The 26,390-nt window shown below is 49.7% G+C and overlaps 2 protein-coding genes across 8 annotated transcripts in view; both read right to left on the reverse strand.

The window, feature by feature from the left end:
• Window positions 1-1,632: 1,632 nt before the first annotated feature.
• On the reverse strand, window positions 1,633-13,376 carry TMEM222 (transmembrane protein 222). 2 transcript variants are annotated; one of them, XM_049105754.1, is made up of 7 exons: window positions 13,123-13,376; window positions 7,805-7,906; window positions 7,000-7,084; window positions 5,749-5,780; window positions 4,083-4,179; window positions 3,868-3,998; window positions 1,633-2,734 (listed from the first exon to the last, which is right to left on the reverse strand). In XM_049105754.1, the coding sequence occupies exons 1-7, from the start codon at window positions 13,314-13,316 to the stop codon at window positions 2,647-2,649; spliced, it is 729 nt and encodes a 242-aa protein (XP_048961711.1). In that variant the 5' UTR covers window positions 13,317-13,376; the 3' UTR covers window positions 1,633-2,646. The 2 variants fall into 2 exon arrangements, with proteins under 2 accessions (XP_048961711.1, XP_025303228.1); XM_025447443.3 differs by lacking the exon at window positions 7,805-7,906 and having other exon boundaries at window positions 13,123-13,370.
• Window positions 13,377-23,051: 9,675 nt separating this feature from the next.
• The window catches only part of WDTC1 (WD and tetratricopeptide repeats 1), a 62,984-nt gene continuing 59,645 nt past the window's right edge, over window positions 23,052-26,390 (reverse strand). For all 6 annotated transcript variants that reach the window (XM_049105748.1, XM_025446972.3, XM_025446974.3 and 3 more), the window contains one exon: window positions 23,052-25,050. In XM_049105748.1, the coding sequence (XP_048961705.1) occupies window positions 24,981-25,050 (70 nt within the window). In that variant the 3' untranslated portion in view covers window positions 23,052-24,980. The remainder of the gene's footprint in view (window positions 25,051-26,390) is intronic.

Below are 26,390 nucleotides of genomic sequence, written 5' to 3' on the forward strand. Positions count from 1 at the left end.
GCAAGGTAAGGGTAGCTCTGGTGTCCTTGCCACCCACATCCTTAGGGGCCTACCCAAAGGCTCCACTTCCCTTGATGCTCCCTTGTCCCTCCCCACTTGCCACTGCCCCTCCCACCCCACCCCTCCCTGGGCTCCCCTGCCTCCACACTATGCAAGGAGCTTAGGTGAGGGGGGAGGGGGCCTGGAGGCCAACAGGTCTGGCTTAAACTTCTGGCTCTGCCATGTGGTCCCCAGTGGACTTGGATCAGTGACAATCTGTAGGCCTCACTGTCTGCCTTTATAAAACCAGGGCAGTGACAACAGACATCTCCTGGGACTGCTCTAAGGAGTGTCCCTTGGCTTGCCTCCAGCATCCATTCTCCCTTCTCTTAGGTCATAGCACCCAGTCCTTTGGAGAAGAGCCCCTCCCCACCTTACCCCCTGTGCTTTGCCCACATGGTGGTTCTGAGTGGGGCCTCTGGAACTAGGCTACTGGGCTTGAACATGGTTCCAGTCTTCCTGCTTCTGTGTCCTTGAGCAAAGCACTTTACCTCTCTGCGCTCACTTCATCTGTAAAATGGGGACAATAGCCCCAAACTCATGGGGCTGTGGTGAGGGTAAAGGACTTTCTGATGAGGCCTAGCACACACTGAGCACTCAGTAACCTGGTGATTTTTATGGCACCTCTCTGTATCCTGTTTCCCCCAGGCTAATTTTAAAGTTCTGCTGGGCGGGGGCAGGCCTTATTGCTTTCTCTATCCATTTTGCTGTGGTTGTCCTCTATCCTGGAACTCTTCCTCCCCACAACCAACTCTCAGCTGGACCCCAATATACATGCAGAACAGATTTTTGAAAATGGAATCGTTATGGAGAAGGGAGGGGGCACATCTCTCTTGCTCTGGAGAAACCCCAGCACTGCAGGGTCTGGGATAAGCTGATAGACCCTTCCAGAGCAGCTAGGGCTGTCCTCAAGGCCACCCTCAGGAGGAACACAAAAGGCCCTCAGGATTCAGAGACCAAATTCTTTGCTAGTTCAACTAAAATGACACATGACACATGGCAAGGTTAGGAGAGACGTCACCAAGGAAGTGGCTTTTACACCAAGCCTTGGAAAGGAGGGCCACAATTTCAACAGGTGGGAGGCAAAGGACCAGAAATGAGCAGTCTCTGCTGTCTTGTTGGAGGGCAGGCCAGTGACCTGATCACTGGGGGTGGGCATGAGGAACTTGGCAATATGACCGATGGACATGGAGAGGCCAGAGGCCGGGGTGATCACCTTGGCTTATCCCCAGCTGTGCACCCGACAGGTCCAGGGCGCTGGTCTGCACAGCCCCACCTCCCAATGCTACTGCCAGTTCTTCCCAACAGGAAATACAGGAGGGTTTCAATACTCACCTGCCTGGAGGAGAAAGCTCTGGAATGGTGCATGTGGAAAGGTGGGGGCTCCCACAGCCTGGACCCAGGGCAGGAGGGACCTGAGGGAGGCGGACCTCTCTGTAAGCTCTGCCTGACGTAGGCACTGGATGAGGACTCAACCATGGCCCTGGCAACCAGAGCCCTCGCCAGGGGGCAGAGGTACTCAAGGACATCAAGAAGAAACGAGCTCGAGGGGCCAGGGGCCACTGGAGGGAGAAACAAGGACAAGACACAGTCTGGAGTCAAACTCTTTATTGCCCTGCCCAGGGAGCCCCGCAAGGAATCCACAGAGCAGAAGTGAGGGGCAGCACACGCCCTTTCCACAACTTGAAGACAGGGGGCGCCAGTGGCAGGTGGGAGGAAACAGCTCCCCTCCAGCTACCTGGGCACTGGCTGCTCTGATGCCCCCCACCACATCCTGGACCTATGGGGCACCATCACCAGTGCCCCCAGGTGAGGCCTGTACCTGGGGTGGGACCCAAGCTTTGTTTCCACTGCTCTGGTCTATGGGTGGTCACCCTGGACTTGTCAGCCATCACTCATCTCTCCAGGCTGGCTGGGGGAGCCCAGGCCCCCAACTGCAGGGGAAGATGGGCTCAAGTGCTGGGAAGCCCAGGGTGAGTGGGAAGCAGGGGCTACATGGGCTGGAGGGTGCCAGGAGATGGGGCACACTGCCCCTAGTGCAGCTTCTGGCAGACATCTGATCGGGGGCCCATCCAGCCCTACTAGATCATTCTAGAGTCTAGTGGTGAAAGTCCTAGGGCAGATTAGCTTGTGGAGACTTCTTAGTATACTCCACCTGCCCTGGGACCAGAGCCCTGGCAGGCAGATGTTCTCCAATTCCAGCTCTGGCCCCCTGTGCTGCCTTGTCCGGTGGTCCAAATGTGCTCCCTTTCCCCATCAGGCACTGGGCTGAGGCAGAGGAAGCCCAGCAGGCAGTGGCAGGAGCAGCTCTACAGAGGGAAGCTAAGGCCTTTCCAACAGATGAACAAAGAGGGTGCCTCAAGGGCAGGGCTCACAAGCCTGGGGAGGAGGGGACAGGGAGCTTCTTAGTGACCAGTGAGAAGCGCTAAGCAAACACCCCCACCCCCCTTGTCTTCAGTCCCTATTCAATCCCGTCTAGCCCAGACCCCTGGGTCTAACCAGCAAACCCATCCCTGCCTTTTGGGGCAAGAAGAAAGAATCTGGAACCAAAAGGGGTGGCAACTGTCTGTTCAGGAATCTGGTGGGCTCAGGGCCATGACGCAGCCATCACCGAAGGTTGAAGACGAGACTGACAGTTAGGATGATGCCCAGGAGGAGGACGAAGGGCAGCCAGGTCTTCACGAAAGCCCCGACACTGACAGAGAAGAGAGAGAGGAGTCTGAATAGGAAGACCCGATGAGTGGGGTATGTTTCACAGAGTCCTGTTTGCCCACTGACCCAGATGGGGCTGCTGCTCCTGAGGAAGCTCCTGGAACCACTCCTCCACCCCCACATTTGGTCAGTCAAGGGAATGGGCCCAGCCTGGCTCAGCTGTAGGGCTGTAGGGCTGCCAATTACAGTCCCGGGCAAGGGCTGTTCCAGGTTCCTGGTAGCATCTGACATCTCACTGAGCAAGTACAAGAGATGTGTCCACCCTCTCTGGGCTTCACTGCTCTATCCACAATCACCCCTCTCTGGGGAACTCTTCACTCTTGGTGTGGAAGCCAAGGGCTGCCCTCTCAAGAGGTCCACTGGGAGGGGAGGGATCAGCAAGTTAGCGCATGATGGTGTGGCCAGAGCTGAGGGGCTGGGAGTCAGGGCTCTGCCTCAGTCTGTGTGTGACCATGGTTACGGTCTTCTCTGGGGACTTCTAAAAGACTTTGGGACTTAAAAAAAAAAAGACCCCTAAGAGTCTCCGTTTCAGAAGCTCTTAATGATGCATACAGCTAGCGAGAAGCTTAGAGAGGCTTCGAGGTGAGACCAGGCATGTGCTGGCTCCCAGGTGGGTGAATCACTCAACCTCTCTGAGCTCCCTCAACCTAAGAATTGAGGTCAAAATGCCTTTGATCTTACAGGTTGAGCCTGTGGCTTCAAAGGTCCTCCCAGGCCACCACTAAGGCCCACCTGCCCAGAACCCTGCCTCTGATGAGGAAGGGTGGGAAGGGATCCTGTAGGGCAGTTACCACCCCCTCCTTGGAGGGTCTCCATGTTCACCTGACCTGAGCACAGGGCTCTGTGGGCTCTCAGCCCCTCCAAGGAGCCAGAATCATTACCTCCATTTGACCAGGGGCAGTTGCAGCTTAGAGAGGCCAAGGCAGGTGGCTGAGATTGCACAGACTTCAGCATGGTCACCTTCCTTTCCACCAGGATCTCAGCTAGTTACTCTAGAACCCTCATGGTTCCAAACAGCAATTGCTTTGTCCCTGTTCGCTGCAGGACTCCACAAATGGCCCTGATGGGATCCTTGGGAGAGCAGCCCCAGAAGTGAGTTACAGGTGGATAGCTCACCTGACGTACTTCCCATACAGCAGGCAGAAGAAGCAGAGCGTCACCATGTTCCAGTTGGTGCTGTTGTTATAGCGCATCAAGTTCAAGGCCAACGCCACATGTGAGTGACAGTTGTCACAGCAGAGACTGTGCTAGAGATGCAGGAAGGGTTGCTTTAGGCTGGGCTGTGGGGGAACTCCCACCCCAGTTCCTGTGATCAGGAGCAGCCCACCTACCATGCGGTGCTTGTACTCCTCAGAGGCGTCGTGCACAGCTGTGTCCCACGCATTGGGCCCACTAGCGTACACCTGAGCAGGGTCCAACTTCCAGTACCTGGGAGGAGAGAGGGGGTTCTGAGCATTGGCTCACCTCTCTTACAGATAGCCTCACAAATGTTCTGGACACCTGCTCTGTGCAGGGCCCTGAGTGTGTGCTGAGGCTGCAGGGGTGAGGCAAGTCCAGGAAAAGAGCCACAAAGTGGACAACATGGTGTGACGTGCCTGATGCCATGTGAATCCTGGAGATGATATGGGGGAGTATGAGAGGCTTCGGGGGTGACATCTGAATCTAGTTTGAAGGAAGAGGGGTTGGCCATGTACAGAAGAGGGAATGGGCATTCTAGGCAGAGGGCACAGTGTGAATGGAGGGAGAGGCACAAAATTGTGCAGCATGTACCAGGAGTTAAGTGACTGGGCACGGCTGGAGGGGTCAGAGATAGGAACAGAGTGACAGAACACTGGAAGGGGAATCAGGAGATGCAGGTGAGGCCACATGGTGGGGGACCTGAATGTCACTTTGAGTTTATTCACAGGCAGCATGCTCTCTGCCCCTCCCTTCCCCACACAAGACTAGGGTGAATGGGAGAAGAGCCCGTGGAGCTAGAAGCTCACAGACCTCGAGTTGGGTGAGAGTGCCTATGCCAAGGGGCAGAGGGCCCAGAGGGTCTCCAGATGGGAAGTGCTGGGAGGGCAGGGCGCCCTCTGGCTGCTGTGTGGGGAACAGCTTGGTGGAGGAGCCTAGAGGCTGTGCCTGTCCTGTGGCTGGCTGCGCAGGGGCTCCTGTCTGGAAACAGGTGCCTTTAAAAAAACAGCCTGGCAGCAGATATCCAGCCCAGAGGTCCCTGGCCAACATTTCCACCTGCCTGTAGAAGTCAGCAAGTGTTGGGGAACCAGTTCCAGACTGCCTCTGCTGTGCGGGATACCAACTCCTCCCTGGGGCCTGACTCACCAGGGGCAGCCCCAGACCACAGGGGCTGTTCTAAGCATACTGATGACAGAGACATTGTCACCAGGCCCACAGCTGAGTGGGCCCCCAAGACAGAAAAAAATTAAGGGGTGACGAGTTGGCTCAGTTGGTGAAGCATGTAACTCTTGATCTTGGGGGTTTTGAGTTTAAACCTCATGCTGGGTGTAGAGATCACTTAAAAAAAAAAAAAAAAAAGAGAAAAAAACGAAGACCAATAATTCCAAACACCCAGACATACCAATAGCTCCCAGAGGGCCTGACTACTTTTATTCTAACCAGAAATTTCCAGCTGAGTTCCAAGCAGTGCCTCCTTTATACCTTAAATGGCTTGTTTATTTCTGAGGAGAAGAATCTAGATTTTGGAATGAGATACCTGGGTATGAGTCTCAGCTCTGCCACTTCCCGTATGATTGTGACCCTTTTCTTTCCTCATCCTTCCAACGGACCTGAATACAACCTTGTAGAACTGAGGCAAACTCTAGATGGTCTGTGGGTGAAGACCCAGCCAGGGACTGGTGCACGAGATGCTTGGCACACGCTGTTTGCTCTAGGAGAGCCTGGCTATCCTTCCCCTCATCCCATTCTCGGGGTGCTGACTCTCACTGTGTCCCAGAAGGCCTGGCCCTAAGGCTAGTCACATGGGTGCTCATCACTTACTTGGCGGGCTTCCCAAAGGCCATGTTGTCTTCCTGTTGAGGGACAAGAGCAGAAGTCAGTGGAGGACCTGCATCTAGCCTGGCAGACAGGACTGGCCAGCAGTGGAAGTGCAGTGATTAAGAAGGGGGTATGTCAGGAGGGCAGAAGTGGCATCTGGGCCCTGCTCTGGGGCTGGCACAGCATTTAAAGTGCCAGCAGCAGCTTTTCTGTGAGAAGGCAGCATTTCAGCAGGACTGCACAGAGCTCTGCACTCGGGAACCAAACACTTGGAGGGCCAGTCACGACTGCCCTTCTGTGTGGCTCCCAGGTATAATTCTCTCACTCTCTCTAGCCCTCATTTGCTCCAAGTTCTCTGATCAATCTCACATTGCTCACGGGGAGGCAGTTTCCTCTGTGGTATAAATGACAACACTCTCTGACCTGACCCGACAACAGTGGCCCACAGAGGCTCTTCTCTGTCTGGTAACCTGACTGAATCATTCAGAGCAAGTCTAGGGGTTGGGGAATACTTCCTATGAGGGATGTTTCATCCAAGCTCCAGACCTGCCATACAAGGGCTGGGGCAGATTTTGGGTTCAGAATCAAGAAGACCCAGCTGACAGAGCTGGTCAAAGATGAATTATGATAAGAATATATAAGAGCAAAACACCTTTGTCATGTTAAGATGGTCATGACAACTATTAATACAAACAGACTGGTACCATCACATCCCTTCATTCCAGCCTCTGATGGAGATAAAGCTATGCCCTGGCAACAGGCAGGATGCTGCTGCTCATCTGGAACAGGCCCACTGTACCCATCTTGAGCACATCCCCTAAGAACACAGCTGCTCCATTCTATAAGCCCCACCCCCTCTTCTCCATGGTCACACCCAGAGAACCACATCAGCCTCCCGTGTCCCCACCTTGTGACTCCCACCTTCTGAAGGTCCAGAGATGTGGTTCCTGGATGGTCTGACTCTCCACTCTTGCCTCTAACCCCCCCATGTCTTGGTACCCCAGGGATGGGCAAAGGACTGGGTCAGTTACTTAAGAATCCTTCTGGCCACACTGCCCTCCTGGCCTGTCCTGGAGGCAAGAGAAGGGGGAGAGGGGTCAAACACTGGTGAAGAGCAGAGGGCCAGTGCCAGGACTGTCTGGTACCTACATTCTCCTGGGCCTTGGGCAGACTGGAAAGCCGCCTCAGGTAGGACAGGCCAGTCTTCCACGTAAGCCTTGGAACTCACTGGAGGGAGGCCAGACGGGAACTCACCGAGACAAAGTAGGGGCCAGCAAAATCCCGAATGACTCCTGTGGATGTGCAGATGCCCATGTGGCCGATGATGGGGAAAAACCACCTGCGAAAAAAGACAGGGAAGGGACAGAGCTTAGGGTGTCTTTCAGCTGGTCAGAAAGACACTGGGGACACTCCATCCAGTGTGAGAGTATGTGAATATTGTGCAATGAGTGCCAGTTAGCGAGGCTGGGAGGCTGGGGAAGGACAGAAGAGGGGTGAGTGCAAACGAACACCACAGTGGAATACCACTGCACCCTAAGAATGGCTAAACCATAGGGATGGTAACATGGAGTATGGGGAGGCTGGGGGGCAACTGGAAATGTTTCTACTGCCTTCAAAAACCAGCAGTTACTCTATGCCTCAGCAATCCCATTTAAGAGTGGACACTCAGGTGAAACAAATGTCCACCGATGCCAGGTACAAGAATACTCATAGCATCTTCATTCAGCATAGCTCAAAATAACATTGTCAGAACTCACTGAACTGCACATTTAAAATGTATGTACTTTATTGTATATAAATTATATCCCAATAAAGTTGATGTCTTCCCCCCAAGTTTTTATTTAAATTCCAGCTAGTTAATGTACAGTGCAATATTAGTTTCAAGTGTAGGATTTAGTGATTCATCACTTACATACAACAGCTGGTGCTCATTGAAACAGGTGCCCAGCTTAATACCTGTCACTTGTTTAACCCATCCTCCTCTCCACCTCTCCCAATAAAGTTGCTTTTAAAAATAACTAGAAGGGATCCCTGGGTGGCTCAGCGGTTTGGTGCCTGCCTTTGGCCCAGGGCACGATCCTGGAGTCCTGGGATCGAGTCCCGCGTCGGGCTCCCGGCATGGAGCCTGCTTCTCCCTCTGCCTGTGTCTCTGCCTCTCTCTCTATCATGAATAAATAAAAAAAATAAATAAAATCTTTTAAAAAAATAACTAGAAATAATCCATATGTTCAACAATAGCAAAATGAGTAAGTAAATTAGGGTATAGTCATGAAATTAAATGTATGTAACAATAAAAAAAGAGGGGCAGCCCCGGTGGCACAGCGGTTTAGCGCCGCCTGCAGCCCGGGGCATGATCCTGGAGACCCTGGATCGAGTCCCACGTCAGGCTCTCTGTATGGTGCCTGCTTCTCCCTCTGCCTTTGTCTCTGCCTCTCTCTCTCTCCCTCTCTGTCTCTATGAATAAATAAATAAAATATTAAAAAAAAAGAATATACTTCTGCTACACACAACACATCTTCTCACAGGCATTAGGCAGTGAAAGAAACCTTTCACGAAAGTCCATGAATAATACTCTGCTTATATGGGGACGCCTGGGTGGCTCAGTGGTTGGGCATCAGCCTTTGGCTCCGGGCATGATCCTGGAGTTCCAAGGTCGAGCTCCCTGCAGGGAGCCTACTTCTCCCTCTGCCTATGTCTTTGCCTTGCTCTTTCTGTGTCTCTCATGAATAAATAAAATCTTAAAAAAAATACTCTGCTTATATAAACTATAAGAGGCAAAACTAACCTATGGTGCTAGAGGGGAAAAGAGGGGTGATTTCTGTGACAGAATTAACTGGCACAAGGGAGTCCTTTGGTACTGGAAATGCTCTCTATCTTCACCTGGGTGACATGAGTATATACATATACAATAATTCACTGAACCACATACTTAAGATTTGTCCACTTTACAGTGTTTGTTATTTTTTTAAGATTTATTTATTTATTCATGATAGACATAGAGAGAGAGAAAGGCAGAAGACACAGGCAGAGGGAGAAGCAGGCCCCATGCCGGGAGCCCGACGTGGGACTCGATCCCGGGACTCCAGGATCGCGCCCTGGGCCAAAGGCAGGCGCCAAACCGCTGCGCCACCCAGGGATCCCCTTTTTGTAACTTTTTTATTGAGACATAACAAACACTGTAGGGATCCCTGGGTGGCTCAGCTGCTTGGCGCCTGCCTTTGGCCCAGGGCGCGATCCTGGAGTCCCGGGATCGAGTCCCACGTCGGGCTCCCGGCATGGGGCCTGCTTCTCCCTCTGCCTGTGTCTTCTGCCTTTCTCTCTCTCTATGTCTATCATGAATAAATAAATAAATCTTAAAAAAAAAAGTTACAAAAAGTGTGAGAGGGAGACACTGAAACCAATCTGTTGGTGGGGGAAGGGTTTCAGGGATGGCTGCTCTTAAGAGATGATGAAGTAACAATAGGTGGAAGGATAATGAAGACAAAAGCACGGTGTATTCCAGGAACTTAAAGCCCAAATTTTTAAAAAACCAAATCTCAGTTGGACCCCAATATGCAAAACATATAGGAACCCCTGATCTGTCTAGGGCATGAGAACCATGGTACTACAAGGGTGTAGGTGCTGAACAGACTGATCCAGTTTGAGGACTCGTGGGGAGGGGGTGGGGAGAGAACTCATTACAAGGCCAGTGGCCGAGTGCTGGTTTGAAAGCTGCATCCTGCTAGGGAGAGGTAAAACCTCTCAAGGTTTGGCTCAAGGAAGCAATCATTAGGGGATGGAGCAGTCAGCAAAAGCTTTGCAGAGGAGGTGACTTTCAACCCTGACCCGTGAAAGGACAGGATGTCTGTCATCAGGCAGAAAGCAAAACTCCAAAGCATCAAAGTGCTGCATGTGTCTGGAGGACGTGAGGGGACCAAGAGTGGAGGGAAGAAAGGCAGCCAGTTCAGAGACTGTTTTGGAATACTGGCAAGAGATGATGGTGATCCTGACTAGAGTATTGGTGGGTGGTAAGGTGGCTGAGACGCAGATGGATTCAAAAGATCCTTAAAAAGAACGCTGGGCAGTTTTATGACCAATGGGACAAAGGCCTTCCTAGGTCTGCTTCCCGGGCATCTGAAAGGATGATGTGGCCAGAGCCGTGTCTTGGGAACATAATCCAGGTTCCACTGTTCCCTTGCTTAACACTCATTAATGGCTTCCTGTTATACTTAAAATATACTTAAAATTCCTTCCAACAGTTTGGGTTTGCTTATTCCTTGATATCACCTCACCCCTCTTTCTAGCTACATTGCCTGCTTCAGGTTCCTCAAACACACCAAATCTTCCCACTTCAATGCTTTTTGCATTTGCCTCTGTCTGAAACACTCTTCCTCCAGAGCTTCACACAGCTGGCTGCTTCTCATTATTTAGGCCTCAGCTTGACTGTTCAATTGGGAGGTTTTCCCTGACCATGGTTTTTAGAGCAGCCACATACCACCCCAGGAATCCCAGATCTCATCACTCTGCTTTAATTTCTTCATAGTATCTACTACTATCTGAAATTAATCTTGTTTACTCACAGGGATACTGTCTTTCCCCACTAGTAGATAAACTCCAAGAAAGCAGGGATTTCCTTATTTGTTACAGTCCCCAGAACAGTGCCTGGCATGCAGCTGGAGCTAAGAATTCATTGACTGATAAATGATGAATGACGGAATGTCCTGAATTTTTTAGTGAAGTCAGGCTCTGAATTCAGAGCTGGGTTGAATCTTGACTTTGTTTTGGGCAAGTTACTCATTCCCAACTTTGTCAGTGAGAGGTGGATAGTAATAAATACCTCAATGTGGGGCTACTCTGAGGATTAACAGGCTATGTTTGCGAAGTGCTTAACACACTTCCTTGCATTTGTAGTTGCTCAATGTCGTTACCATGAAGTGCTCGATAAGTACTTGCTATCTAATTGGCTGGACTGGCATAGAATAAGTTGCTAAAGAGCTATGGTGGCTATAGGCTAGACACTCAGAATTATGGGAAAGTAACTCCTCTGGCTTTTCTCAGACCCTGATTTCAGAAACCACCCTCCACCCCCATCTCAGTTCCTTTCATCTGGATGGGGAGAAGGTCTGGGTTTGACCAGTAACCCACATACCACAGCTGTGCCGGAAATCAGAGTAAAGGCTGGAGACAACAGCAGAGCCCTCAGCCTAGGGAAGCCTCAGAGAAGAAACTCTCTAAGTATTTGTCAGTCTGGAAGCACCATGAAGGCAAACTCCAAAGCTGCTTTGTGGACTACTGTCTACTCAGACCCAGTACATAATAGATCCTCAATAATTACTCATTGAAGGAAGGGAGGAAGGAAGGAAAGAAGTTAGGAAGTTCCTAACCTTGGAGAGCTCCACCTGGTAGACTATCTCAGTGGAAAGAGCCTCACGCTGGCTTCTAAGCCTTTATTTCCTCATCTACAAAATGGGGATGACAGTATCTATTTTCATTAGGTTGACATAAGGACTGAGATAATGAATATAAAATGCTTAGAATAGAGTCCAGAACAGAGCATGTATTCAATCTTAGCTGCTTTTATTAGTAGCAGTAGCTATTATCTGGCTTTTCATGCAGAATTATCAACATCTTTGAGGGGTGGACAGATCCTTGGATTCATTTGCCTCCTCTTTGATCCCCTTTCCAAAGACAGATGACAGACAGTTCCTTGTGCCACATCTATTCCTAGTTCTGCACTCTAGGTCAGCTATCATCACGATGCACTGCGATGGTTAGTTCCTCTCTGTCTCCCCCTTCTGCTGGAGGTTTGACGGGGGAACTCTGGCTTATTTATTTTATGAACACATGCACATAGGTGAGAACAGAAATGGGGTGTGAGCTGTTCCTGCCCAGCTGACTGGGGATCATGATGCCTCCACCTGATGTTGTTACCAGGTCTCTGGAAAAGAGGGATTCTATGAATGTGTTTCTGAGAACAGGGAAAAACCAAAGAGGTCTTAAGAAAAAAAAGACAGGTTTTCAATAAAACCGATATATTCCTTGAATACCCCTTCCAGTTATTCTCATGTTAACATTTTATTTTCTTCATAGCACTAGTCACTATCAGAAGCACTTTATTAGCTTACTTGTTTACTATCTCCTTTCACCATGATTTAAACTCTGTGACAGCAAGGATCCTATCTGCTTCATTTGTCACTTTATGTTTTTATCACTTTGAACTACTCTAGGCACAAAGGAGTCAACTTAGCAAATGTATTACAAGAACACTGAATGAATGAATGAATGAATGAACACACTTTCTTAACATTTTTATTTTTAAAGGATTCAGACTTGAAAACTTTTAAACCAAATGCATAAACATTTGAAAACACAAGCAAGTGAAGTATTTTAACATAATACAAAAAGTCATTTTTGGATCATCAACATATAAGGCCAGAAAAATGATCCCTTCTCCACACCACTTGGCTGTTTATGATACAGGGAACAAATTTATCTCATCAGGTGAGGGGAGGCAATCAAAAGAGAGCATGTTATGGAGTCAGAAAGTCGACTGAGTTTGGGATGCCCTTGCTCACTGGCATGTGAACCTGACCAAGACCTTTAATGGTAAAGCGGAAGCTCAGTGTCATCATCTGTGAAATTACTACCTTAGAAAATGACCGTGACATTCAGAGGAAATAGGTGTGAAAGAACTTGAGCAATGGTCCAGCACTGTGAGGTGTGGTTTTTAGCAGTTGTCAAGGCTGAGGGAGGAGAGCAAACCAGCTCCCCCAACCCAGGAGCACCTGCTCTCTCTCCTGACAAAGAAGGAGGTCAAGGAAGGCGCGCTGCCTTGGGAGGCAGACATCCTGGGACCTAACCTCGCTTTGCAACTGAAATTGCGTGTGATCTCCAGCCTCATCACCTGGGAGACAAAGCGCTGGACTCCCAGATCTCTGGGGCCCCTCGTCACTGTTGACATCTCAGGAGGCAGTGTGGTCCCAGCCACACTCCCGGCTCTCGCCTCTGGACTGTCTTGCGTATAAAGAAGTGATCAGCAAGCATTTGCTCAATGAACGAATAAAGCAGTGAATGAGTGAAGGTGTCTCCTCAGCCCCGGTGAGGGGCCCCTCTTCCGTACGCCCACAGGTCCTGCGCTTCCCAGACACACAGGACCTTTTCCGCCGCTCTACAACCGTCCTTCTCCCTGACTACACCAGGTGTCATGAGGGCGAGGAGCGAGTCCCATCTGTCATCAGAAACTGGCACGGCGCAGGTGACGGGGTTCTGTGACTGGGCGAGGGGTGCGGGCCGGACCCGAGGGAAGGGCTTGCAGCACGTCGGAGCCGCAGGCTTGGCCCGGCCCTCCCCGCCCCCCCGACTCTCCCCGTCCCTCGGCGGACGCCGGGCGAGACTCACGTGAGCACCGGGATGGGCGTCCACACCACGCAGTAGGGGAAGCGGCTCCGGTCCACGTCCATGGCGCTGCTGCCCGAGCCGCTGAATTGCTTCTTGTCCGTCTCGGCCGCCGTCGGTGCCTCCACTTCCGCCATCCCGGGTGGGGGCGGCGGCGGCGGCAACAGGAGCGGCGAACTCCCTTCCGCTTCCGCCATGCTGCGCGTCCCCCGCTCCGGCGGGCCCCGGGCTCCGGCGCCGCTCGCCCCGTGGCGTCACTTCCTGGAGGTGGGGTCCGCCGGCTTTGCCTTCCCCCTGGGAATCGGGGCCGCAAGCCTCTGGGCCGGGCCTGCGGGGCCCCGTGCCTCGGCGCCGGCCAGCCTCGCGGGTTTGCGGCCGCACGACCGCGCGGAGGGAGAGATGCCCTCAGGCAGCGCGCAGGCTGGCGCGGGAGCCAGACCGAGAGCTCCGTGCTTCAGAACGTGAGGCCTCCCAGGAGGCGCGATGCCGTCGCTATTTATTGAGCGCTTCCTGAGGGGCCAAGCACTGGACATACATTGCTTTTAACCCCCATAAACTGGTTTGACAAGCGAGTTTAGGTGTTTCCCCCAGGTTGCAAGTGAGAAACTGAGGCTCAAGAGGTGCGGTGAGTGGCCACGCTCGAACCCGAGTCTGTGTCCCTTGCCCTTTTCCTTCTGTGGTCTCTCACGAGGTGGTGGCGCAGAGGAAGGCCAGACTAAGATGCCGTGTGGTGTGCTAGGAGCAGGGGAGACTTGCCGGGAGCTGTCTGGGCCGTCTTGGTGTTGGCCAGGTGGCACAGAGGTTGGGGGTGCGGGGATGCGTGCAGCCGTGCAAAGAAAGAAGCCGTGCAAAGAAAGAAAAGGCTTTGCAGAGCGCAGGGTACAGGACTGTGAATATCACCTTGGTTGCAATCACAAACCTTAGATGTGATCCGAACCCTTCGTGGCGCAAATGGAAAAACTGAGGCTCAAGAAGTTCATTAATTGAGATCACACACAACCAGTATAAGGCAGGCAGGCTTAAATCTTGGGTTTTGGGGGCTTTCTAAAGGATGCCAAGATAGCCAAAGAAAATGGAATCCGCTGGGATGGGAAGGGGAAATGTGGGATGAGAAGGAAGACAGCAGCTAAAAATCAGGCTAGGAGGAGGTAGGGACAAAATCAGAAAAACGGGAGCTATGCCTTCTTGGGAACGTCTTTTTCTTCCACTGAATTACCCTCTCAATGCTGACCTATAGAAAGCCTGCTGTCCTGTTACATATCTGTTATGGAACTCTAAACTCCTCGATTTCAGTACTTAGCCTAGCTCCTAGTACAGAGCAGATGCCCACTAGATGTGTTTTAATGACTGAATGGATGTTTTATAAAGGCCTTACAGATATCACAGCTGAAAATGATTCTAATGTTCTCAAAAATTTTTGAGTAGGTTTGTGCCCCTCCTGTGACCCATGTGTAGTGTGGAATCCTTGAAGACCAACAACCAGCATCTAGCACAGAGTTTGGAATTTATTAGGTGTGCAGTATATGTTTGTTGATGAATAAATTACATTACTTCTTGATTCAATCAAGATAGGTAATCTCTTCTGGATCACAGGCTCTGAGGAAGGTCTTTGCCTTAGATATTCTTCCGTCATCACAGTCAATCCATAATTCTGGCTGGTGGGCGCCCGTTAGTCACATATTGTGTATATGGGTGAATAAATAACCAAAGTAAGTTTTTCTTAGGGTCTGCCACAAATGTGGTAGTACTAACACAAGTACCACCTTTACTCTTGACAGCCTTTAGTGGCTTCTCATTGTACTTAGGACAAAACACAAATATCTTACCATGGCTTGCAAGGCCCTGCATCATCAGACCTTTTTTTTGTTGTTGTTCACTACACTATAGCCACCCTGGCTTCTTTTTCAGTTCCTCTCGTGTACCACACTCTTTCATGCCCCCAGGGACTTGGCACACACTCCTCTGCTGAATGTTCCCACCCCCCTCTTAAGCTGGCTAACTTTTTTTTTTTTAAGATTTTATTTATTTATTCATGAGAGACCCACACATACAGAGGCAGAGATACAAGGCAGAGGGAGAAGCAGGCTCCCTGCAGGGAGCCTGACGTGGGACTAGATCCCTGGTCTCCAGAATCCCGCCCTGGGCCGAAGGCGGTGGTAAACCTGGTAAACCACTAAGCCACCGGGGCTGCCCACGCTGGCTAACTTCTATTTATCCTTCAAGTCTTAGATTAAATGTGGCTTTCTCAGAGAGTCCTTCCCAAGATAAATCAGAAGGCCCCTGTTAATCTCCCTTGGGACATCCTGTTCTTTTCCTTCAAAGCACATTTTTAACTGTATTTTTGGAATCCCACACTAGGCTGGAAACTCCTTGAGGGCAGATAATACATTTGTTTACTTCTGTAAACCTAGTGCCTAGTAGTCTCTAGCAGAATAGCATCTGCATCTGCTTAATAAATATTTGCAAAAATGAATGAAATGGCACACACTTATAAACTTGGTATCATATGCTGGCTACAGACTGTCCTAGGACAGGGGCCTGTCTTTATCATCTGCTACCTCTTGGTGTCCTAAGCTTTTTTAAGGGGCCCATGGAGGTTGCTGGGCACAGTGCTTGGGAGTAGCGTCTAGTCAAAGATCCTTAGCTCCTTGGCCTAGGCAGCTGCAGAAGCGTAGGCATAAAGATGGCCAGGTACCTGGAGAAAGAAACCAGCTCCTCTGACTTCTCTGGGGCTCTCTCCCAGGCTTCTCCCCTCGCCACCTCTCAGTCTCTCCACAGGCCCCATCTCACATGCACACATCACCTGGGTTTCCCACCCAACGTAAAAGCCTCCCTAGCCTGTGCCTTGCCTCCTCTGCTGCTGCCACCTCTATCACCCACAGACAGATGGGAAATCTCCATCAGACTAACACTTCCTTCCAGGCTCAGAGGATCACAGCAGGGTCCTGGAAGAAGCTCCACTAACAGGCAGCTCAGGAAAGGATTGATAGGATTCATAGCTACCCCTCCCCTCAACACACACACCGACCTAAAATAGGAATGACCATCTGGATCCACTTATAGGGCTGGCTGGGGGAGGGAAGGATAGTAGAGCCGGAACTGTCAAGCTGGGAAATCTTCGAGGGCAAGATGCTGCTTGTTTGATGGGTGAACTCAGGGCACGTTCTCTCGTTCTCTCGGTGGGAGTCAGGGCACCCCCTCACTTGGCTCCATTTATGAGTCCCCGGGGCTCACACGCCACCTGCCTTCCACTATCTAACTCCTCATCCTGGCATTCAAGGCCCCCATGGTCTGGCTTTGAACCTCAACCTACTTTTCAAGCCTCATCTCTCACTATTGCCCTCGGGACTTGCTTGGAGTTAACCTCACTGAGCTGTTTGCCCTTCAGAGAATGAGACCTGCACTTCATACCTCATGTCTTTGCTTACACTATTCCTTCAGTGGAATGCCCTTCCCCTACTCTCTCATACTACTTTCAAGGTTTCTGGCAAATGTTCCCTCTTTGCTCCCAGAGCACGAAGGCTGTGTTTCTACCTATTGAATATTCATGTGTACTTGCATTAGCATTAGCTGTTTACGTGTCTGTCTCCGCTGAGGGACTGTGAACTCCTTGAGAAGGGGTCTGACTGGATCTATTGGTCCCTGTAGCCAAGCACAGCACCTGCAGATAGGAAGTGCTCAGGGAATGCCACCATTGCTATTTATTGATCATAGGTGGTCTCCTTCAGGCTCTGGGGAAGAATTACCTCGATCAATAACCCCAGGGAAGCAGGGCCAAGCCAGTGGGCGGTCAGGGGCAGGCTGGAGTTGCTGCTGGGCATCATGCAGTGTGTCTGGCCTATGGGAGGGTGGAGTCCTCTCTTCTTCAGCCTTTCTGTTCCTGCCTCATTCATTATCTCCTCTGGCTCCTGGACATTGGGATTCTCCCCCATTAAACCCTGAACTGTCTTCCAGGATGGCTCCAAACCTCTCCATGGTGGGGAGAATAGACAATCTGACTCTTCGGACATTAGAATTTACAAAACGACTTCCTTCTCTGTTCTGTTTTATAGATGGCAAACTTGCCTGAGATTATTGAAAGCACAGCTAGGACCAGATTCTACATCTCCTACACCCTGGTGGACAGTAAAGTATGACGGTTAAACATGTGAACTCTGGAGTCAGCCAGCAAGCCCAGTGTTTCAACCTAAGCTTTGTCAGTGGTTGTCATATCTTAGGAAAGTAACTGAGACTCTTGGCATCGGTTTCCTCACATCTAATATGGGAAACGGTAATTCACATATAGAGTTCTTATAAGGTTTATTTGACAGGCTATACCTGAACAGCTCCTGGCCCCAAATAAACTCAATTTTAGCTATTATAGCAGTGAAAGCCACACATCACAATTGTAGAACTCTTACTTAAAAAGTACTTTGATGCAAAAAAAAAAAAAAAAAAAAAAAAAAAGTACTTTGATGCATATAATCTATGATTAGGGACCTTCTTACAATGTAGTGAAGTAACTGGAGCAGGTATTAATATACCCATTTTACTGATGAGAAAAATGAGCCCAGAGAGGTTCAAGAACTTTTCTGAAATCTAAGCACATATTAGATAAGAGTTGGGGTTTTTGAGCCTCAACCCTGGCTGTCTCTGCTGGTGACCCCTCTTAGGTCTACTGAAGAGTCATGAGGCTGAGACCAGCTTGAGATTCCGTAAATCACCACAAAATAGGTGCAAAGTATAGCTCATTAGGACCAGGCTATTTTATATATATAAAAAAGAAACCAGTCAAGAGCAGGAGGCAGAACAAGACTGAACAATAGAGTACCCCATGCCTGCCATCATGTCCATCAGAATGCTTTCCTCCTTTACCACCCATACCAGACACAGAGCCTGGCAAACCAGTGGGGAGAATGTACTGGGGAGGACTCCTGATTCCCACTGAAATCCAATGTTCAGGGACGATGCACAGTCTGCATTTCTATTCCACATCTTCCAAATAATGTGGAGGTACCAGGAGGGCAGGGATTAGTCTGTTGTATGCACTTTCATTAAGCCAGTGCTGGGCACAGAGGAGGAGTTAAAAAAGTTTCATGATATTTAAATGATTTTTAAAGACTTGGACTAGGTGGGATCCCTGGGTGGCTCAGCAGTTGAGCCTTGGTTCAGGGTGTGATCCTGGAGTCCTGGAATCGAGTCCCACGTCAGGCTCCCTGCATGGATCCTGCTTCTTCTCTCTCTGCTTGTGTCTCTGCCTCTCTCTGTATGTCTCTCATGAATAAATAAAATCTTAAAAAAAAAAAAAGACTTGGACTAGGAATAAGAGTTTAGGGATCTAGTCCTGGTTTTGGTGCCTTTTTTTTTTTTTTTTTTTTTTAAGATTTATTCATGAGAGAGAGAGAGAGAGGCAGAGGCAGGCAGAGGAAGAAGCAGGCTTCCTGTGGGGAGCTTGATGCAGGACTCGATCCCAGGACCCCGGAATCACCCTGAGCCAAAGGCAGACACTCAACGACTGAGACACTTAGGTGCCCCCTGCCTTATAAAATTAAATATGCACCCTCCCCACCCCACCCTGGTTTTGCTTGTAACTCACTGGAGTCCTTGGACAGCTCATACCTTTTTCCTGCCCCTCTTTGGAACTCTGTCTCTTCAGAAAATGTAGACTTTAGGGTTAGATCAGTGATCCTCAGCTCTAGCCATACTTAGAATGAATCTGGGATGCTTAAAACTAATGGATGGATTCCTGAGTCCCACCTCGGATCAATTAAAACAATCTCTGGGGTGGGACATTGTTTAAAGTATCCTGGGTGAGGGGCCCCTGGGTGGCTCAGTCTGACTCTTGATTTTGGGTCAGGTCATGATCTCCGGGCCATGAGATCAAGCTCCAGGTCAGGCTCCATGTTGAGGGCAGATGGAGGCTGCTTAAGATTCTTCTTGCCTCTGACCATCCCCCCAAAAAATATTCTGGGTGATTCTGATGGTATAGCCAGAGTGGAGAACCTCTGAGCTAGATGATCTCTCATTGCTCTTTACATTTTGCAGCCACATTTCAGCATGTGCTGAAGCATGGAGATGGGGAGCAGACCTCTAAGGGCTACAACTGCTCACCACAAACAGGGGACCCAATTTTATTTTTTAAGTAGGCTCCATTGGTGTGAAACCCAATGTGGTGGCAGGGACTTGAATTCATGACCCTGAAATCAGGACCTGAGCTGCGATAGAAACTTGGACGCTCAATAACTGAACCACCCAGGTGCCCCACAGGGGGCCCAATTCTAATGTCTGTTTTGCTTGCCAGGGCACCTGGTTGGTTCAGTTGGTGGCACATGTGACTCTTAATCCCGAGGTTGTGAGCCTCACATTGGGTGTAGAGATTACTTAAAAATAAAACAAAAATTTTAAAAAGGATTGTTTGGCTGTGCATTCACTGAGAGGGCTTATCCGACCCCCGCCTCTCTTACCAGTACGGCTGGTAAGAGCTTTGGGTGAGTCATATATGCGGAAGCACATTAAAAATGGAGCACAAGGGAACTTTTTTCTCTCTAGTTTTGTCTTTTCTAGAATGTCATATAGTTGGAATCATACAGTGTGGCCTTCAGACTGGCTTTTTTCATTAAACAATATGCATTTACGCTTCCTCCATGTTTTTGTGGCTTGATAGCTCATTTCTTTCTATCACTGAATAATACATTATGTGGCTATATCACAATTTACTGATTCACCTTTTACAGGACTTCCTGGTTGCTTCCAACTTGGACATAAGTTTCAACTAATTTGGGTAAATACTAAGGAGAGCGATTGCTGGATCTTATGGAAAGACTATATATTTAGCTTTGTAAGAAACTGCCAAACTATCTTCTCAAGAGGCCGTACTATTTTGCATTCACACCAGTAATGAGAATTCCTGGTCCTCCACATCCTTGTCAGGATTTGGTATTGTCAGTTTTTGGATTCTAGGCATCCTAATGGGTGATGATATTTCATTGTTGACTTAATTTGCAATTCCCTAATGACACAATGCTGAGCATTTTTTTTTTTTTTTTTGTATGCTCATTAGTCCCCTGTAATCCTCTTTGGTGAGGTGTCTATTCAGATCTTTTGCCCATTTTTAAAATAGGTTGTTTTCATATTGTTGAATTTTAAGAGTTCTTTGTAGATCTTTGTATATTTGGGGGTACAATGCCTTTATCTGACATGTTTTGCAAACATTTTCTCTCAGTCCTGGCTTGTCTTTTTCATTTTGGTAACAATGACTTCGTAGAGCAGAAGTTTTTAATGAAACCCAATTTAGGGATCCCTGGGTGGCGCAGCGGTTTGGCGCCTGCCTTTGGCCCAGGGCGTGATCCTGGAGACCCCGGTTCGAATCCCACGTCAGGCTCCCGGTGCATGGAGCCTGCTTCTCCCTCCGCCTGTGTCTCTGCCTCTCTCTCTCTCTGTGACTATCATAAATAAATAAAAAATTAAAAAAAAAAAAAGAAACCCAATTTATTTATTCTTTCATGGATTGTGCTTTTGATGTTGTTTCTAAAAACTCATCACCAAACCCAAGGTCACCCAGGTTTTCTCCTGTTTATCTTCTAGAAATTTTATTGTTTTGTGTTTTACATTTGGATCCATGATCCGTTTTGAGTTAACATTTGTGAATGGTGTATAGTGTTTAAATCCAGCACTATCTATTGAAAAGACTATCCTTTCTCCATTGAATTGACTTTGCTCCTTTGGCAAAGATCAGCTGACTATATTTATGTGGATCTACTTCAGGGTTCTCTACTCATTCCAATGATCTATTTGTCTAGTCCTTTGCCAATACCACACTGTCTTATTATTGTAACTTTATGATAAATCTTGAAGTTGAGTAGTGCCAATCTTCCTTTGTTCTTTGACTTTACTATCTGCTCAGTTGCATGTAGGCCTGGGGCACCTGGGTGGCTCAGTCAGTTAAGTGTCTGCCTTCAGGGGGATCCCTGGGTAGCTCAGCGGTTTAGCGCCTGCCTTCTGCCCAGGGCATGATCCTGGAGTCCTGGGATCGGGTCCCACATCAGGCTCCCTTCATGGAGCCTGCTTCTCCTTCTGCCTGTGTCTCTGCCCCTCTCTCTTTCTCTGTCTCTCATGAATAAATAAATAAAATCTTTAAGAAGAAAAAAAAAAGTGTCTGCCTTCAGCTCAGCTCAGGTCATGACACCAGGACCCATCGGGCTCTCTGCTCAGGGGAGAGTCTGCTTCTCTGTCTGCCCTCCCAACCTCCCCCCACCCCCCCGGCTCATGGGCGCGTGTGTGCACACATGCAAAAATAAATAAAAATGAATAAGTCTAAAACTGCTCTAAAAAAACAAAGTATTTTAAAGGGGGGGGAGGGTGAATACCAACTCCAAATGAAAGGGAACGCCTGGTGAATGAAGTCTTCTAGTGGCTCCTCCTTGCTGACAGGCCTATAGCCTCTTACCAAGCACAGAGTCCTCTATAACTGGACTGCCCCTTCAGCCCATGAGCCACCCCAACATCTACAGTGCAGCTGAACTGAATCACTCAGGCTCCAGGAGGCAATCTGGGACTTTACAATACTCTCTTGATCTGTAACACTGTCCCTCCCTTGCCTGGTCTGCAAATGTCTTGAAGTTTCTGCAGACTTCAACTTGGGCACGAAGAAGTGATACTAGTCCAAAGCACCTGCTTCATAACACCACAATAGGTGTTTCTGTCTGGAGCACCTGTTTCTGTCAGGATCTCCTTCCAGTCTCCTGCACTAAACTGAGCATACCCTAACATACCCTGCTGCCTCCTCATCACCCCCTGTTCTTTCCAAATGTACAAACAGAAGAATCACGTTTCAGGAATGAAGCTATTATTCCCACAATATTGAACTACAGTCCTGAAACTATGCATCAACAACCTTGAGGTGCCATAACAAATTTTAGGCGGTATGGTAGGATTTTAAATTTGGGAGATACTCGACATCTATTGGCTACAAAGAGATCTACTAGTTCAACGTAGTTAGTTCATAGTTTCATCATTAGGTTGTGATACATTCTTATGGTTATGTCATCTTTGAGGAGCTGGGTTTTTAGTGGTTGCTGTGATAAAAAGCAACTGAAAGTTGATGCAGAACAGGAAATAAAGGCAGTAGTGTCTAATCTGATTAGAAAATGTGACAAGTTTTATAGTGCCCAACAAGCACACTGATCCCATTACTTACTGTATTTAAGAATGAAATAAAAGTATTGTTTCCCTTTAGTTCATATGTACTATTTTTTTTTTTAAATGACTTAGTAGGACATAATTCTCGTTATGTGATTTGAGCATAAATACTTGATAAATAGAACTGTTAGGCATTTCTTATGGTTTAAAGGCTCCATGAGAAAATGACTGAGCCACTAGTGCTGAGGTGAGTGCTGTGAGCTGAGAAAGTTTGGGAACCTCTGGTCTAATAAATCCTCTAATTCAGGGCACATTAAAAAACTGTAGGTTTGTGAAGTCCATTTAGTGGGTTGTGGCCAGCATTTTTTTTCTCCTTAATAAAATAGATTGGTAAATAGAACACATTGCATGTAGCAAAGGTAAATATTATTGCATGAAACTTATGTTCATTATGTATACATACAAATAAGTATGGGTATCTTGGGTCACAATGTAAAATGTGTATTTCTTGTTTGGGATGATTTTAGAAGCTGAAAAGCTACTAAGACTTCAACCTCCTTATTTTAGAGATGAGAAAACAGCCAGGAGAGTGAAAGCTGATTACTGCAATTCATAGCCACCAGTGGCAGGCTCTGTTGCACTCAGCCTTACTATGCTGGGTGGCCACTGCTCACAGGGATCCTCCAAGACAGGCCTCATTCTACCCTGTAGAGGTATGGTCACTCAAAGTCACATAGCTACAGAAGTGAAGGATCAGTTACCCTCATTTTGGTTCCAAGACCCATTTACACCCCACAAATGCCAGCAGCCACACCTAGAACAAAATGGTTTTAATCAATTGCGTCACCCTCACTCTCCTGGGAGCGAAGCAACAAAAAGGCTCGGCTCCTGCCCCCAGAGGACAGTAAGGCTTATGTGTCTCTCCACACTGCAGGGCCCAGGCTGGGCAGGCAGGGGGCAGAAGGCAGGGAGGGAGGGAGGGTGGGAGGGAGGCAGGGAGAGAGGAAATGGCAGGTGTCTCGAACACAGGAAAGCAAAGGGGCCCCTGCTGGTCCTTGGGCCCCAGGGCCCAGCCCCAGTACTCCTGCTTTCCCCTCCCTGGCTCGAGAAAGGTCATGGAGAAGAGACAGGGGAGCAAGTCCCAGCAGCAGGAAAAGCAGCAGCAGCTGTTTCCTTCACCAATAAATATACTTCATTACCAAGCTAGAAGAGAGGGGTGGGAGAGGGACTGGGTGGGGAGGAAGGGGGGAGAAGCTGCCACCTGTGTTGCTGGGATTAAAGCAATGACGAGATGGTGCCAGACCCCCCACCACTAACCTCACCGCCCCCCAACCTTCTTCTTAAAACTGTGAAAAAGCTTTTAACATGGCCCTCCTGTCTCCAGGGCTGCTCTAAAGCCTGACTGAGAGGAGGCACCTGGCAGAGACCAGGCAGAGGGAGGGAAGGAGGGAGGCTGCTGCTCCCCAGAGGCTGCAGCTGGAGGGCTGGAGCCAAGTAAGCACTAAGGGGAGAGGGAGAGAGAAGGAGAGGGAGGGAGAGGGGAGGAAGGCTGAGCCACTCTCAGGAGCAGCTCCCAGCTGAGACCAGGGGGCAGAGAGAGGCTTGGTGGGTGGTGGGTGACCGCTGTCCAGTGTTAAGCTTGGGGCTGCTGAGGAGGGAGGGGGCCGAGTTAGGGATTTTCCCATCTGAGTGGCTCCGGAGACCCCCCCTCCCCCCAGAGCAGCAGGGGACAGAGAAAAGCCATCACTTCTTTGGTCTTTGTGGCGGCTCAGCAAGTGGGGTGGAAGGGAGGGCAGAATGGGCCCTTAGCGGGGAGCGCCACCTCAGCAGAGTAGGACTGGCTGGGAGCTCTGGCAGAAAGGTCACAGTGAGGCCAAGGAGCCCCCAGAAAGAGGAGTGGGAGTAGTCGTAGTGCAGTGCAGAAAGGTACGGGCATGGTGCCCTACCCTCTGCCAGGGCCCTTGGGAAAGGCTAAGCCCCCAGGGGTGGCCAACGAGAGCAGGCGCAGGGTCCAGAGCCAGCACTGGGAGAAGGGCGAGGTCGCTCTACTGCCCAGGCAGGGGGCTGGTCTTGCCTACTGCAGAACTCCCACTTTCCTTCTGCTTCCACCCCGACATGGTAGCTCTGGAGGGAGGGTGGGACCCCATCCTTTTTCAGAACCTTCCCTGAAGCCACAGAGGAGCTAGCCTTGCCCATAGGAGCAAGAGTGGCAACAGGACAAGGCTAGCCCTTACGGACTGGAATTCCACTCCCCTTCCTGCCGCCAACTGAAGTATAGGGCAGTCCTTGAAGACAGCTTCAGCCCTTGCCTCCCAACCTGAGGCAGGCCAGAGCCCTCCAGGGACATGGAAGCGGGAGGTGGGGGGGCATTAAGAGGGGCTTCCCCTCCTGCTCTTCTGCTCAGGGCTGGGACCAGTCAAGGGGCAATCTGCCCAAAAGTCTGAAAGCCAGCAAGTTGTAGCAACCCCCCACCCCCAATGCCAAACTAACAAACAAAACAGGAAAATGAAAAAATGGGGAGGGGGGGAAGACAAACCAAAACAGAACCCCCTGACCTCCTGCCCATGGCGGAGGGTCCAGCCAGTAGCAGAGGCTGGGGACCAGAGCTAGGAGGGTCTAGCTGGGCCGGCACTGAACCTGGCCCTCGGAGCTGTCCTCGTCGTCAGAAGCCCCAGCACCCCCACTGCTCAGGCCTGTGATCCGGTAGCCCATGTTGAGCAGCATCACCTCCAGTGGGTCGGCATTCATGCGCCGCTGGTTGGCCTGGGAAGCACCCTCCATGTCCTCCACAACTCGGCCTGTGAGGTCTTCACTCTGTGGGGGAAGGCACACACACCACTGGGATATATGTGTATGCAGGGGCAAACACACACACAGGGAGCAATAAATTTGGAGGGGACATCCATACCAGGAGATGTACATGAGGTTTGTACATAAACTCATGTGTGTATATTGGGTGCAGGGGAATACACATACTGGGACATGTACGGGGACATGCTCACCAGGATACTTCTGTGAGGACATGACATACCACATGGGGGGCCCATTTGGTAATATACATTGGGAGAGAACAACACAATACACTGAGATATATATATATATATATATACACACACACACACACACACACACACACACACACACACACCTATCAGGATACATGTCGGTGGGGCCCCATACCAGAAATGATGGGGACATACCACATGGGGGGCCTGTACGTGGACACATACAAAAGAGGACTCACACAGGGTCTGTTGGGCACACCTGCTAGATACCCAGGATGGGGAGCACAGACAACACCCCCATCCTATTCCCTTCTGTCATCACTCCCAACAATGCTTCCTTTATCCTTCTCTTCTCCCCTCATGGGAGAGGCCTGTAGGGTTCTCTTTAAAATTCACAGTAAATTGCCTCTGTAATTAGATACACCACTTGATTTCTGCTTTGCTGGCTAGAAAGGGGAGGGAAGTGGGTCAGAGGGCAGGGGAGGCCTCAGGCCAGCCTGCCTGGCTACGCACTCTGGGAGTAGAAGGGACCATAACACCCTAAGTGTCGCTATGGACTGGACACTTCATAGGAATCACTTCTTTAAAACAGCCTTCTGAGGTGGTATTGTCATTTCCATTCCAATGTATGGATGATAAAAACCTGGGCCAAAGATGGTTAAATCCCTCAGGCAGTGAGTGAAGGGACTAGGATTCAAACATAGGTTCACCAGACTCCAAAGCCTGCATACTTCCCATGTAACCAAGGGATTGGTTTTTGTCCAGCTTCTGGGGGATACAACACAGTGGTCTATGAGGGGCAGGGTACTTAGGTACCTAGGGGGCGTCTGAGGTACTGGTCTCACGAGGTGGTGCTGGAGTTGCTTTGGTTCCCTCCCTCCCTGTCTCCTGCACCCCTGTCCTTGGTTACTATTTCCTGTATATGAGTCTCATCTCCACTTGCTCAGGGATATGCCCCTAGAAGGCAGGTGCCAACTCTTGCCCCGGAAGACTACATTTGGCACTTCCAGAATTTGGCACTCACTACATTTGGCACTTCCAGAATTTGATGGCTCCCACCTTGACACAGTGTTGGGCCCTTGGGTAAGAGCTCATTCATCCTAGCAGCTTTTAGCCTTTGGGTGACTCATTTCCCCTCCCAACCCTTCC

This window comes from Canis lupus, chromosome 2 (assembly GCF_003254725.2).
Source record: "Canis lupus dingo isolate Sandy chromosome 2, ASM325472v2, whole genome shotgun sequence".
In the NCBI taxonomy this organism is placed as follows: Eukaryota; Metazoa; Chordata; class Mammalia; order Carnivora; family Canidae; genus Canis; species Canis lupus.